Here is a 16,462-nt window from a genome sequence, read left to right on the forward strand (position 1 = left end):
ACTCCAGACTCAGAGAAATACTTTCTTTTAAGGAGCGCCTGCTGAAGCCTCCTGTACGTTTGCCTCTGAGCTTTGCAGTCCCACCCGTGCCTCCCTCACCTCCCATGCCTCCTGGTATCGAGTCGGTCAGTGAAGATGAACCCATGCACTTGGGCTTCACGTGTCTCTCTGCGGATGAGAGAGCCTTTAGGAGGAGGGAGAGATTGTGCCTTTATTGTGGCCAGGCAGGTCACTTTTTGAAGTCTTGTCCTACCCGTCCTGGGAACACCCGAACCTTGAGGTCCTGTCATGAACAGACCTTTGGTGGTGTTGTGTCGTCCCCAGTTATCCAGAAGGATAAGCCCCTGGTTTCGGCCACCCTTTCTTGGGCTAAGTCGTCTATCGAGATACAGGCTCTAATTGACACTGGGGCTGCAGGCCTGTTCATTGATGCTGCCTTTGTATCAAAGCACTCGATTCCACTGCAGCTGCGTGACACTCCACTTGCCATTGAGGCTCTTGACGGGAGACCTCTACAGCCTGCCCATGTGACTCATGAGACGGTTCAGTTGTCCATGGCCGTAGGGGCACTTCACCATGAGATAATCCAAGTGATTTCCTCTCCTAAGTTTCCGCTGGTTATTGGTTATCCTTGGTTACAGAGGCACAACCCTTCTTTTGATTGGCTCCATGCTGAGGTTCTCTCCTGGTCATCACAATGCAGTGAAACATGCTTCCGGAAGGTAGCCAAGGTCCTGTGAATCTCTTCACTCTCCTCCCTGCCAGTGGAGTACTGTGATTTTAGCCATGTCTTTGACAAAGGTCAAGCCGGTAGTTTGTCTCCACACCGGACGCATGATTGCGCAATTGACCTTCAACCTGGTGCCACTCCCCCTCGTGGCTGGGTTTACCCTTTGTCAATCTTGGAGGATAAAACCATGGAGGAGTATGTTGCAGACGCACTTTCTCGGGGTTTCATCTACAAATCCTTGTCTCCTGCTGGTGCTGGTTTCTTCTTTGTGAAGAAGAGGAGCGGTGAACTGAGACCTTGTATTGATTATAGGGGTCTCAATTGTTTCACAATTAAGAATGCCTACCCGATCCCATTGATTACAGAGTTATTTGACAGCCTCAAGGGAGCAACGGTTTTCAGTAAGCTTGATCTGAGAGGGGCTTACAATCTCGTGAGGATTAAGGAGGGCGACAAGTGGAAAACTGCGTTTAATACCAGAACAGGACATTATGAGTATCTCATAATGCCTTTTGGCCTTTATAACGCCCCGGCAGTTTTCCAGGAATTTCTCAACGATGTCCTCCGAGATTTGTTGCAGTTATGTGCGGTGGTTTATCTTGACGATATCCTCATATTTTGCAAGTCCCTGGAGAGCCACCACACAGATGTCTGTCGTGTGCTTCAGAAATTAAGAGAGAACAATCTCTATTGTAAACTGGAGAAGAGTGAGTTCCATCGGGAACAGGTTAAATTCCTGGGCTGTCATTTCCACTGCTGGTTTTTCGATGGACCCAGAGAAACTTTCGGCAGTCCTACAGTGGCCTCGACCCATGGGGTTACGTCCTCTACAGCGTTTCCTGGGTTTTGTAAACTATTATCGGAAGTTTATTCGTAACTTCTCGTCTCTGGTCAAGCCCCTGACCAATATGACCAGAAAGAATGGTAACCCACAGAGTTGGTCTCCGGAGTCCATTTAGGCCTTTGAAAGTCTCAAGGCTGCCTTTGTTTCTGCTCCTGTGTTGGCACATCCTGATCCTACGTTACCTTTTATCCTTGAGGTTGATGCTTCTGAGACTGGTGTTGGTGCCCTTCTGTCTCACGTCCTACTTCTGAGAGTGCTATGCATCCTTGTGACTACTTTTCCAAGAAATTGTCACCTGCCGAGTGCAATTACGAGATTAGTGACAGAGAGCCGTTGGCAATCATTTTAGCCCTGAAAGAATGGAGACATCTGCTCGAAGGTACCACTGTGCCGGTTCTCATTCTTACTGACCATAAGAATCTCACATTCTTGTCTGAGGCTAAACGCCTCTCTCCCAGAAGGGCGCGATGGGCTCTTTTCTTGTCAAGTTTCAATTACATTGTCTCATTCTTACCCAGTACTAAGAATGTAAGGGCTGATGCCTTGTCACCACAATTTTCCTCCACTTCCAAGTTGGAGTCGGTTCCGGTTCCTATGATTCCTCCTGATCGTATTCTGGCTAGGTTCACACCAGTCTTACTTCTCCTTTGGGTGACAAAATTCTTGCTGCTCAGGTCAATGCTCCTCCTGAGAAACCTTGTGACCGCTGCTTTGTCCCAGAGTGTCTCCATACTGCCGTGCTCCAGACTTACCATTCTCCCAAGGCAGCTGGCGCCCCTGGTAAGAATCAACTCATTTGGGCCATTTCTCAACAATTCTGGTGGCCTAGTCTACGTGCTGATGTAACTGCCTTCATAGCTGCCTGTTCCGTGTGTGCTCAGAGTAAGACTCCACGACACCTTCCAGTGGGCCTCCTACAACCCATACCCAATGGAGAGAGGCCATGGACCCACCTGTCTATGGATTTCATTGTGGAGTTGCCCAACTCCCAAGGCAACACAGTTATCCTTATGGTGGTTGACCGGTTCGCAAAGATGTGTCATTGTATTCCACTTAAGAAGTTGCCCACTTCTAAGGAACTGTCTTCCATTTTTGCTCGGGAGATCTTTCCCTTACATGGGCTACCCCAGGTGATTGTCTCGGACAGGGGTAGTCAGTTTGTGTCCCGGTTCTGGTGAGCCTTTTGTGCACAGCTGGGAATTCAGCTTGCTTTCTCCTCTGTGTATCACCCGCAGTCTAATGGGGCCGTAGAACAAACCAATCAGTCCTTGGAGAAATTCCTACGTTGCTATATTTCTGACCATCACAACAACTGGTCAGACCTATTACCATGGGCAGAGTTTGCTCACAACAGTGCCTTGAATTCTGCCTTCCGATTGTCTCAGTTTATGGAGAATTATGGTTTCCAACCTTCCATGTTGCCTGACTTGTTTGTTCCGCACAGTATTCTTGCCCTAGAGGAGCATCTCCGTGGTCTTCGTTCCACTTGGGCACAAGTCCAGGAGGCTTTGCGTCATGCTAATGATAGGTACAGACTCCATGCTGACTGCAGACACCTGCCTGCGCCTTCCTACCAGGTTGGGGACAGGGTCTGGCTGTCATCTCGCAACCTATGACTTTGTGTTCCCTCACTGAAGTTCGCACCTCTGTTTATTGGGCCTTTCCATATCCTTTGCAGGATTAACCCAGTGGCTTACGAGTTGGACCTTCCTCCTAGTATGCGCATCTCAAATGTGCTTCATGTCTCCTTATTGAAACCGTTGGTCTGCAACCACTTTACCACCTCGATGCCACGTCCACAACTTATACAGGTTAAGAACCATGAGGAGTATGAGGTACAATCCATTGTTGACTCCCGTAGGTTCCGTGGGCGCATACAGTACCTGGTGCATTGGAAGGGGTACAGTCCGGAGGAACACTCCTGGGTCTCATCCTCGGATGTACATGCTCCTGCCCTCCTCCGTGATTTCCATAGACATTTTTCCCTCAAGCCCGGTGGTCCTCCGAGGGGGAGGGGTCGTTGAGGAGGGGGGTAATGTCAGGGCTGGCTCAGCCCTTCCTTCTTTGAGCTGGCCGCTCAGCTGTCAGCTAATTGCCAGCTCTTCTCTCTCTCTACAGTTAACCAGCTGTTGTGGATCTGCTCGTCAGTCCCGCCTACTTAAAGATCCCCAGCTCACTTCATTCCTGCCTTCGCCTTGGTCACATCACAAGAAACTATCTCCTGCGTTCCTGTTTAAAGACTGGCTTTGCTGACATCCCTTCTGGCTCCTTATCCTGCTTGCTGTTCCTCTACTTGGATCCCTGACTTCTGGCCTGGCTGATTACCCGATTTGGTTACTGAACTCTGGCTTGGCTGATTACCCGATCTGGTTACTGAACTCTGGCTTGGCTGACTACCTGATCCGGTTACTGGACTCTGGCTATGCTTTGACTACGCTTACTCTATTTACCTTTTTATTTTTATTAATAAACAAGTGTGATTTTACTGTACTTCTGTCTTGGTCTGGTTCATGGTTTCTGACACTCTCTAATGTCACTACTTGCCCGTACTGTTCTAAGAAAAGGCTCTATAACTAAGGCAAAAAGGAGGGGAGAGAGGGGGCATCCCTGCCTTGTGCCATTCTGTATGCGGAACCCAGGAGACAGGTAGCCATTGACCCGAACTTTTGCACTGGAAGTTGTATAGAGGGTCACGATCCATTGAAGTATATGAGGGCCTAATCCCAAGGCTTCTAGGACCGCCTTGAGATATGACCAGTCTATTCTGTCAAATGCCTTTTTGGCGTCTGTAGACAGAATGAGATAGGGTGTGGAGTCTTGGTGAGAGCGTGCCCAATGAATAAGCTGCGTGGCCCGGATGGGATCATCTCTCGCCGCTTGACCTGATATAAATCCCATCTGATTGGGGTGAATGATGGATGGTAGGAGGTGTTTTCTAACTCCTGAGTTGACATGAAGACGCTACTCAGGAGATTGATCTAGAGAAAGGGGACAGAAGGAGGAGAGGATTGGCTGCGCCAGCGCCTCGCCTTACCGGACGGGCTGGAGGCTGAAGCATCGGCTCAAGATGTGAGCGGCGTCGGATCCAGAAGCGGAGATCGCGGCATAGGAGAAGCTGGCGCAGAGGACATTCGGCAGGAAGAAGAGGAATCATTTCCAGTTCTGGAGCAAGTTCAAGAGTCAGAAGGTGAAGCCGGCATCAGCGCAAGATGAGAAAAGAGGAAAGGAAAAGCTTGGCGGCCGTACAGCCCCTCCAGTGGAGAAGAGCAGAAGAGCAGCTGAGAACTCGGCATTGCAACTACAGCAGCTTGACGTCAATACAGGCGTGATCCCCTAGGCAACCATATACACAGGGTCCAAGGGCAAGCAGTAGCTGCAGCGGTGACATGCCCAGAAGAAGTGACAGCACAGATAGCTCTTTTCAATCGGCAGCAGAGTGAGGCAATGAATTTCCCAGCAGAAATGAGATTCCATTGCCTTCTGCTGCTGTACAAGGTGAGTTGGGTAATATTGATATGATAACTACCTTGTATAGGTCTATTTCTCAATTAGCTTCTTCTTTGTCATTTATTAGAGATGTGTCAACAATTCAAGTGGGTAATAGTACTAATACTCAGGGTGATTCTTTTGTCTGGACCGTTCCAGATCAGTTATATTCCAATACTAACTTAGCTGTTACAAATGATACAACGTCTAACTCAGACCATTTAGTAAGGAGTCATGTCACCAAAAATAACGTGTCTGAAAGATGTATAAAAGAAAGTATGCCTTGTCAGTCTTCTCCGCTAGGTTTTCATTAAACTTCAACAGTCAAAGAAAAAGTATGGAATGAAGAATTCATTGATTTATTTTCATTGCTTCCTTCCAGCAAAGCATTTCTTAGGAATGATAAAGAAAAATCTGATGATGATAGGAGAAGGCCTGTTGCCAGGAATTTTAATAACAGGCTTCAGGCCTTTTGCGTTTATGCAAGTATAACATGCTAAAAATATCCTGAACATAGCATGGGCCTATTTCATCACATAGACATCATTCTAGAAGCTTATAAAAATTTCGGAGGATTTGGTTAGTTCATCTATGATAAGTCATTTAGACAGAAATTAGCAGTACACAAAAACCTTCCATGGGGAAGTAAAGTCATTAGTTTATGGCTAAATATTTTATTACCACAAAAACCCCCGATGGTGCATCCTCAGACTTTGCAATCTAAAAGTAATGCTACGTCTTACAAAAAGGGCATTTGTTTTGCATTTAATGACGCACATTGTAAATGGGCTACAAATTGCCATTATAGACATGAGTGTGCCTTTTGCTCTGGCCCACACTCGGAGATGAAATGCTTAAAAAAAATGACTTCAAATCAATCACAGAGTAATGAGTCCTTTCTTATAAGCTCCTTCGCCAGTGATCATACAAAACATACTGCCATGTCTACACAAGTATCCAGATCAGCAGATGGCGCTCATGCTTTATAATGGTTTTAAAGAAGGTTTTGTGTTACCATCATTTGATGCAAAGGGTTGTAAAATTGTAAAAAATCTGAAATCAGTGAATACATTAGAAGATTTAGTGAGAGAAAAAATTACCAATGAAATTAAAGCACATAGAATTGCAGGTCCTTTTGAATGAATGAATGATTGTACGATATAAGGATCTATACACACTGGCTATGCTCTGACTAATAAGTATCTTGTAGATGTGCTTTGACATGAGTTTGCTTCCGCAGAATAATCTATATTCACCACTATTGTCAACAAAAAATGTCCTAAAACTAAAGTTGGCCGTAAATGGATTGAAATTTAGCCAGTTCAGCAGGGACCAGATGAATTTCAATCCATGTATGGCTGCCACTGTATGACAGAAGCCATCTATGGCCACCTTAACCCCTAATCTTTACCCTAAATCTTTACCTGTCATTTTAACCCCTGAAATCTATTTTAACCTTAGCCTTTAATCACTAATTTTTCAACATAACTCAAACCTTAAAGTAAGGGCTGGTTCAAATCGTTTGCTTAGGTCTGCACTGGGCGGCTTTACCCAGCGCAGTTCCAATACAAAGATAGGGCAATTTGACTTTTTCCTGTGGTGTCTGTTCACACCATAAAACTTTGATTGGGCCATCACCTTAAGGCCACCCTGCAGCAGCCTATAATCACCTTCCCTTTGATACCCCACTATGTGAAGTGACATAACCAGCACTTTTGAGTATTGGGGAGGATTTATTTCACTCTTCAAATAAATTATTATTTATTTATTTTATTCCAGGTATTTATACAGACCTGAAATGTACACAATACTTTACATATTGTGGATTCAGCTCAGTCCCTGCCTCCAAGCAGCTTACAATCTAAGGTCCCTAGCTCACACTCACACATACACATACTAGGCTTTATTTAGACAGGTTAACCAATTAACCTACCAGCATGCAATTGGAGTATGGGAGGAAATCTACACAGGTACAGGGAGAACAGGCAAACTCCATGCAGGTAGTGTCATGGTTGATATCGGAACCAATAACCCTAGTGCTGCCAGTTAGGTGTGTTAATAGAGCACATCAGTATTAACAAGTCACTTTATGATGTGTATAAAAAAATAGTTCTTTCTTGTTATGAGTTAAGAAATGCTTTCCCCTGATGTCATATTGTTTAAAATTTTTACAGCTTAAGCATCTAGTGGTTTTTCTAGGAAGCAATCTCAGGATACTGTTGTATAAAGAACACAATACTGTAAATCTCTGTTATAGAATGCACTTTATATTTGCAATTGTATTTGAGTTACTTTGATAGAATTTGGGTCCCTTCTATGGGGATGTACCTAGTATTCAGATATGTTTACACCAAAAGTGAAAATAGTAATTTTTGGGTTTTGATTGCTTCTTGACAAATAAAATTTCAAACATTTAATTTCATTTAAACTGATCATATATTTTTTGCTTATAGGAAATATGACAGCTAAAGAAGACTACAGTTCACTTGTCCATGGCCTGGGTAGCCTGGACTTCTCTGGAGACAGCAGACCCTGCCAGCTTCTCTTGACTGGTGACACAGCCTTCCCAGTGCTTGTGACTCCAGCACAACATGTCCTCTTGGCTGCCTCTAAGTATGGGAAGGGTAAAATAGTGGTCATGAGCCATGAATCATATCTAGACCAACCACAATGCATGGATTTCATAAAGAACGCTATATCCTGGCTGAAACCATCTTTGGGGGCAGTAATTGGTGTTAACAACAATCTAGATCACCTGGAGCAGACTCTGTCCTCCTCTGGACACAGGGTAGAAAAGGTGTCCGGTCTGAAGAAAGATCTAGGGGTGTTTTGTACTACTGGATATGATGACAGCCAGGCAGAAGATATTGTCACATTCTTGAGACAAGGTGGAGGTGTTCTTATTGGAGCCCAAGCCATGAACTGGTCTCAAGCTCACCAACAGGAAAATGTCCTGTGTCAATTTCCTGGGAACAAAATAACATCAGTTGCTGGAGTGTATTTCACTGACAGATATGGAGAGAAGGGGAGCTTCTCTGTTAGAGAGAACATATCATGGATTCCAATTTATCAAGGGTGAGTACCCTATGACTAATAGTCCTTGCAGTGCTAGAGCTGTAATAAGAAATAAACTGGTGTCTGTAGTTTAGAAAATTCATATTAAATATTAAAGAAGAAGTTAACCCCCAATGGGTTTTACTTCCTCTTTTGCTCCCCGCAAGGCCTGCAAATTAAAAGCATAATGGGCTAGTATGCATCGCATACTAGCCCATTATATGACACTTACCTGCAAACGAAGCCTGCGCTGTCTCCTGAGCAGGCCGCGTCCATCTTCGCCCCTCTTCCTTCCGGGGCCACGGACTCCGGCTCTGTGACTGGGCGGAGTTGCGTGACGTCACTCCCGCGCATGCGCACGCGAGCGGTCAGTCACGGCACACGATTGGGGAAGAAACGGCACGGTGGTCCAAAGTACTATATCCATATTTTTGTGTATTTGAACTCCTTGGTGTAGAACACTTTTGTGGAAGTACTATGGATGATGTGGTGGTTAACAACAGTTGTGGACACCTGAACAGACCATATTTACTGGGTGAGGGCTACCCAATTGCTCATTTCCAGCATTGAAAACAAAAATCATTATTATTAATATGTCCATGATTTTCATTTTAATATGTCATTTTCAGCAGTCATTCAGGGTCTATTTATCAAAGTTTTCATTGAAGATTCATACAACCTTTACCCAAAGTTCACACAATTTTCTGTTAAAATCTCATGTGAAGCATGTGCACATCTTGGGTAAAAGTTGTAGGAATCCTAGGTGAAAACATTAATAAATAAACCTCTAAGGCTCTGTTTCCACTATTGCAACCCTAAAGTTTGCGCGATTTACAGTGCAACTTTGCAATGCGATTTTTAATGCAATGTAATGCGACCGGTGAAAACCATGTGAGAACAAGTCGCACCAAAGTCGGAACAAAGTAGTGCAAAAACCTTTTTTGGAGTCGCTGTGACTTGAGTCACACCAATTAGAACGAGGACCATTGAAATACATGGGTTTTGACTTGTCATGCGACTTCACATGTTTCAAGCACAACAACTCGCAGTAGTGGAAACAGAGCCTTATGCCCCGTACACACGGTCAGGTTTTCAGACGGAAAATGTGTGATAGGACCTTGTTGTCGGAAATTCCGACTGTGTGTAGGCTCCATCACACATTTTCCATCGGATTTTCCGACACACAAAGTTTGAGAGCAGGCTATAATAATTTTCCGACAACGAAATCCGTTGTCGGAATTTACGATCGTGTGTACACAAATCCGACGCACAAAGTGCCACACATGCTCAGAATAAATAAAGAGATGAAAGCTATTGGCTATTGCCCCGTTTATAGTCCCGACGTACGTGTTTTACGTCACCGCGTTCAGAATGATCGGATTTTCCGACAACTTTGTGTGACCGTGTGTATGCAAGACAAGTTTGAGCCAACATCCGTCGGAAAAAATCCTAGGATTTTGTTGTCGGAATGTCCGATCAATGTCCGACCGTGTGTACGGGCCATTAGTGTTTAAAAAAAAAAAAGGGGTCTTCTTTTATTTTTATTTGTCATTCATGCCATATACCGCCGTTTGCCCCACTTTAATCTTACACAATACATTCTTGTATGCAACACTAACTTTTGCAGTGTCTGATTTTGTTTTATACAGTATACATTTTGCAGCGGATCTGGAGCATCTCATGCAAGGTGTTAATGACCTGGACATCAGTGGAGAAAATATTTCCTCAGAACTTCTTCTTCATGGACCTCTAACATTTCCAGTTGGACTCAGCAACAACAATCAATGCTTTTTTGGTGCTGCATACTATGGCAGAGGACGCATTGTTGTAGGAACACATGAACGCTTCCTGGCCAAACGAAAGCTGAAGACCTTCATTCTCAATGCTATTTCTTGGCTAGACATGGGCAGAAATGGAAAGATTGGTGTTAATAAATCTAAACTGGGAGATCTCTTCCATGTGTTAGAGAATGAAGGTCTATCTTGTGTAGCTTCTGCCTTAAATCCTGGCCTCAGTGTGTATTGCTGCACTTCCTACAAGGATGCAGAAGCTGAAAAGATCCAAAGATTTGTGGCAGAAGGTGGAGGCCTGCTTATAGCTGGCCATGCCTGGTACTGGTCTTACTCCAACCCACATGTCCTTTCCCAGTACCCAGGAAATAAAATTCTAAACAAGTTTGGAATTAGCATTTTAGCAGGGAAAGTCAAGCAAGGAGTTTATAAGGCTTTGGATCCCAAAGCAGTTGATAGTACGTACCAGTTCTTTAGAGCAGTCTGTGAGCTGCTAAGGGATTTGAAAAGTGGAGTTGAGATAAAACCACCTCTCAACTCTTGGTTGGATAGACTCAGCAAAGATCTCTCATCATACATGAGGCTTCCAGCCAGCCCTCTTGTCTCATCACTACAGCAAGAACTAGCACATCTAGTACATGAGGGTCATTTACCCACTGTCAGTGAAAAGTGTCCTGTGAAAAATGGCTCCAAAGACGCTTTTATGATTTGTTTGGCTCAAGAAGTCAGCTACCTTCAATGTTTGGGTGACAGTGAGGAAGGTGGCACTGATTTATTGTCCCAGCACCCTGTTACAGTACAGATTGATGCAACAAACCCAGGTACGACATTAAAAAGTATGTCTTTGTCTCCATCTATGCAAGATTTGTGGTATAATAATGTTTATTGCATTACTTGTAGGTGGTGATGCATGGAGAAGTACCGGACTCTTTCTGCCCCCTGAAAAAACTGTAGTACTCATGTTTCCAGCATCAGCTGTTAGAAAAGGTCTTAAGGTATTTCTTTTATACATGCTATTCTGAATTATACTCAATTGTGTTGCCATTATTTGCAGCCTAATTTGCCATGTTGCTTACCTTAGTTTGCCTATCATGTGAAAAGCAAATTACTGTTCAATTTGAATCCCCAGTCATGTGCATGTGAAATAAGTGAATAAGAATTTGCTTTTCACGTGATTGGATAACTGAAGTGAATCTTCACACAATTTAGTGTATGGAGTACAAGTTCACTGTGTATATGTCAGCTCATTGTGTATATGTGTGTATCTGTCAACTTGTAATCTGGAGACATTTTGCAAGGGCTGTATTCCACATCTGAAAAAACAGAAAGTATGTTTATTTTTTAATTCTGTTTGATCTATTAAGATCATAACAGAAAAAAGGTTCCAAAACAGAAATTTGGGGTAAAGCACTTGTGCTTTTTTCACCATTTAGGCTTCACGCGCTTTCCAGCAAGAAGGCATTTAGCATGCATGGCGCGTAAATAAAGGGCATAAGAGAGCCACAGGTGCAGTGCACAGCCTCCTATTACAATGCTTAATGGTTGGTTAATAATTGAATAGTGACTAAACAAGAATTTGCCAGCAAGTTGCTGTATCACTGTCATGAATGATATTTGGTGCCACATGAACAAACACTAACCTGGTCCTGGAAATTTGTCTGGCGCAGAGGTGGCTCAAAACTCGCAGCCCTCGTGGGTGGGAGGAGGCTCAGGAGGAGAAATGGACTGGAGAAGTCAGGCTGCTGGCAATGTGTTCCCCTGTAGCAGCTGCGGGACTCGGGAGTAGTCGGCGGCGGCCCCGGGACTCACTGGCACTGACTGGGCAGTGGGCACAGGCTGGATTCTGGTGACTCATCGCTCTGGTGTGCCTGGCTGGTCTCTCTCTCTCTCTCTGCTGCTGGCCAGAGGCGTAGAAGGAGAGAGGAGGTGGGTGGACTTGTCTCAGAGTCGGAGGTGCGCTGCTCAGCCATAGGGTGCACTGCCCACGTGTCAGCCGACGTCACTGGTTGCTAGACGTGGGGCGGCCCTAGCCTAGCAACCAGTTCTGCTGCAGATGAGTGTAACTATATCAGAGTGGCGGAGGCGGACTGTTTTTTTTTTTCTTTTCATTCCGGGACACTGTATTTTCCCTGAATGAAGGTGCCGGGACAATACAAAGATCATAATTAAGGGACAATCCCGGGCAATCCGGGAAGTCGCCGCAGGAGCGGCGCCGCCCCTGCACCACTACCGCCCCGAGGCCTGGCCTCGGTGGCCTTGTGGGAAATCCGGCCCTGCCCATTTGTCAACTTTAAAAAATTACCTTTGAAAGGTTTCCTTGAATACCTATCTCTGTCACCCATTTTCATCAACTGATGCTGCTTCCTGGAGTTATGATATGTAAATCCAGTGATATAGCCTATGTGCGTGCCAACCAGTAGCATCTTTATAATGTCAGCATGCTGTTGCAGACTGCACTTCTGGACACCAATGGATGTGTCTATGTCATCTTGGCAACAATGTGGACACCAAAAGAAGGTGCATTGCACAGAAGATGGAAGACTCAAGACCTGACCAGGGGCGTTTTATGAAACCAGTTGGACTGTGTGCAAGATCATAATTTGGGCCCCATTGCTTGTTAAAAAGAGAAAAAAAAACAACAAAAACATGGTATGCTTAGTGCAATACAGCAAAGATGTTCATGGTTTTCATTATGTGAGGGTTGTTGGTGATTTAAAAGGCTTAGAAAACCTTTGAGCAATTGTAGTGGAGTAGTAATGCACACACCAATAATGGGCATGGTAAAAATTGTATTAACAGGGGAGGGGCTTGAAGGGTGCTGTTAAATAAACGAAAAACCTTCTTGTTCCCATAAAATATGCTTAGATAGGTGTGCCACAAGTGAGAGTCTCACAGAGATGTATAAACATCAGCACAATCATTCTTTTAAAAATGAAACACTGCCATTACATATGATTTTGTATACACTGAAAATAGTCAGAGAGCTAACTGTGTCTGAGTGTACCTTACAGAAGAACTTCACTAGAATAGTCAGGGACTGCTTAACTACCAGCAACTGTTGAGAAAATAAACACTTTGGTCAGAGGTATGTAATGCATAATGTAGTGTATATAATGCAGGAATATGTAATGTACAATATAGTGTATATAGTGCAGGAGTATGTAATGTAAAAGATAGTGTGTGTTTATAATGCAGAGTATAGGAAGGGAGGACCCTCACCATGCCAACATCCAAAATATATATACAAGGATTGAGAGACTCAAAAAATAGGTGGACTTTGTGGGCACATATGAGAGGAAAACTTGTTAAGAAATTATAAATTTTATTACGACATGATTAAAAAACATACAATCAACAACCTATATGGACACAGTTACCAGTTACCGAATAGTGCAGTTATGAAGGTTGGATCTAGGTATAAAAATAATTTAAGTAGTGTATTTAGTAGAAAAGTTTGATCCAATGATGCCTTCACACTCGCTAGCTGATGCGTTTCACCAGATATTAGCTTCCTGAGGACAAATACTGGGTAGGCGCTGGTGAATCTATATCCAAAGGTATAGGGGGGACTCCACAGGACTAGACAATCATTCAAGGAGCCAAAACTTCAAATATATCTGCCAAAATGATGCATATACATAACACATTGGGGGTTATTTACTAAAGGCAAATCCACTTTAGACTACAAGTGCAAACTACAAGTGCAAAGTGCACTTGAAGTTGGACCGAAAGTTCGCTTGGAAGTGCAGTCGCTGTAGATCTGAGGGGGACATGCAAGGAAAATAAAAAACAGCATTTTAGCTTGCACATGATTGGATGATAAAATCAGCAGAGCTTCCCCTCTTTCCAGATCTACCCCTCAGATTTACAGCGACTGCACTTCCAAGTGCACTTTCAGTGCAATTTCAGGTGCACTTTGCACTTGTAGTGCAAAATGGATTTGCCTTTCGTAAATAACCCCCATTGTCTGTAGTGAACCCAGTGGGTAGAAAAAAGAAAACTATAGGCCACTATAAGTCCAGGCCCGTAATAGAGATATATTCCCAAACAAAGCATAACCCGTCAAATAACAAGATACCAAAATTGTAACAACTTGACCCTGAAATGCTCTGGCTAGATATCGAATAAATGGAGAATGTTCTCCAAAAAGAAGGGGACAGGACGACATCCATAAGACCTGCTCCAATGTGTATAGAAGTCCTCACAATGTATAACCATGTATAACAATGTATAACCACCTTGGTTATACATTGTGAGGACATCTATACACATTGGAGCAGGTCTTATGGATGTCGTCCTGTCCCCTTCTTTTTTGGAGAACGTTCTCCATTTATTTGAAATGTAGCCAAAGCATTTCAGGGTCAAGTTGTTATGTGTCAATCACAGCCAGTGAGGAGGGAGGGGGAGCATACACACAGGCGGGTCGGGAGTGAGTACACATGGGGGCACTCAGCATGGGAGAAGGGCCAGCAGGGGACCCAAGAAGAGGAGGATCTGAGTTGCTCTGTGCAGTGCCACTGCACAGAGCAGGTAAGTATAACATGTTTAGTATTTAAAAAAAAAACATAAACCTTTAATATCACTTTAACAAAAGAATTAGATGGGGGGATGGGGGGGGTAGTAGGTTGAATTAAAAGACTCAAATTAAGCTCCTAGTAGGTGCTACTACAAGAAGTTTTACAAACCTGGTGAGTACATAACAAGGATTAATAAAAGTTGTGGGTAAAAGAGAGGGAACACTTGGAAATGATGTAGAGGGGGAGGTTTGGGGGTCAGTTTTGGTTGTTTTTATACAAATTCTTTAAGATTAGAATCGCTGAGCAGAACAAATTCAATATGCAATTAGGTTTCCATGACCTTCCTGGACATGTTCAGACTTACACATTTTTTAAAATATTTTTCCAGGTCCAGGTTGGCTGTCAATCAGATAACTTGAGTGAAGCAAAGAAGTTTTATCGTGCTCCTATGGTTATACATCAGAAAGATGTTCTTAGAGAAAAAGTGAAAATGTCTTGTATATGGGGAGGTCTTATATATATTATTGTTGAAGCAAAAAGCCAGTTGGGTCTGATTCCAGTTACAGTGTATGGTGCAGAACAAGCTCCAACATTCATTAAGGGTAAGTATTTGAAAAGGAATATACTGAGTACAGAATGTTTTGCATTTTGTCTGTAAAAGTGCTGTTAAACATACAACATTATACAGATAATAAGATTATAAGGTGGGAGATAACACATATGTGGCTCAACAAAAGTCATGATTGGTTAATGAATTTGGAAAGTCATGATGTGTTTACAAAAGATTAGGCCCCATTCACACTTATACAACCTGAAAGTCACCCAACTTTTGGTGCGACTTTGATGCAGCTTGAAGCAATGTCTTTGTAATTTCAAGGTCTATGGACCTCAAGTCACGTCAAAGTCGGACCAAAGTAGTGCAGGGTGCTCAAGTGTGAATGGGGCCTAAAGAAGACAAAAAGAGGGCAGGCTTTGCCTGTTTGAAAAACCTTACTTATCATTAGTTATGAATGGTGATGTCTATAAAGATCATATTGGTATGCACAAATGTACAATTTTGCAGATTTTTATTTTAATTTTGTTTAGTAGAGGAGGGTAGAGTTTAAATGATAAATTCACTTTTACAAAAAAAATAATAAATGCACATTTTTTTGCAGGTAACAAAATATGCATACCAGTATATTATTTTTTTTTGTTAGGGACCTATATAGCATTGCACCCACGATCAGCAAATCATCGGTGTAATGCCACAGTCCTGCAGACTTTCTGCGTAGTTGTCTTGCCTGTAACTCCGATACATGCAGGCAGTTACACTCTGACAGGAAGCTCAATGAACTACCTCCTAGAGCAGTGGTTCTCAACCTACTAAATAAAATGTAGTAAAATTTTGATAAAATTTCCCAAGTTGTGGGGACCCCTAACAGTAAAATTTTCATAGCGTGGGTTCTCAGCACCCAAGGCAAGACAAGTAATTTGTGCCCCTAACCCATGGACATTTAGCGCTCCCTGAGTCCCTTCCACTCGTACAGTATTAAAACCCCTTATGGTACATTTTAGAATGTACCACTCTCTCGTTCTCCTTTCTTTCCCTTTTTATCTCTCTCTATCCTAATTTCTTGTCCCCCCCCCATACTTCTCTCTAGCCGTCTTTCTTGTTCTCTTATTCTTTCTCTCCCTTTTTCTTTGTTCCTCCCCCTCTTTTCCTCTCCCTTCCATGTATTCTCTATTTTTATTCCTTCTCTTACTCCTTGGTGGGGGATGGGGAGTTGGGATGAGTGGCAGTGCTAGTGGGGAGTTGGGATGAGTGGCACTGCTAGTGGGGAGTTGGGATGAGTGGCAGTGCTGGTGGGGAGTTGGGATGAGTGGCAGTGCTGGGGGGAGTTCTGATCAGCCAACTTAGGTTCTCTTGATCAAGGTCATCTGCTGATCTGAGAACTGTAGTGGGAACTTTTAATGGCAACTCTAATCACAGGTAGTGTTACTCACTGTGTCTCTGGCTTCACTGTGTCTCCGGCTCTTTGGTGTCTCGCAGCAGTGACAC

General features: G+C 43.6%; 1 protein-coding gene across 1 annotated transcript in view; it reads left to right on the forward strand.

Annotated features, from left to right (window-relative positions):
- LOC141131685 (TRPM8 channel-associated factor homolog) overlaps window positions 1–16,462 on the forward strand; it is a 90,311-nt gene that overhangs the window by 46,469 nt on the left and 27,380 nt on the right. Inside the window, exons 2-5 of the mRNA XM_073619239.1 lie at window positions 7,514–8,135; window positions 9,764–10,725; window positions 10,805–10,899; window positions 14,810–15,023. Of these exons, the coding sequence (XP_073475340.1) occupies window positions 7,519–8,135; window positions 9,764–10,725; window positions 10,805–10,899; window positions 14,810–15,023 (1,888 nt within the window). The 5' untranslated portion in view covers window positions 7,514–7,518. The remainder of the gene's footprint in view (window positions 1–7,513; window positions 8,136–9,763; window positions 10,726–10,804; window positions 10,900–14,809; window positions 15,024–16,462) is intronic.

Source organism: Aquarana catesbeiana, linkage group LG03 (genome assembly GCF_042186555.1).
Source record: "Aquarana catesbeiana isolate 2022-GZ linkage group LG03, ASM4218655v1, whole genome shotgun sequence".
Lineage (NCBI taxonomy): Eukaryota > Metazoa > Chordata > Amphibia > Anura > Ranidae > Aquarana > Aquarana catesbeiana.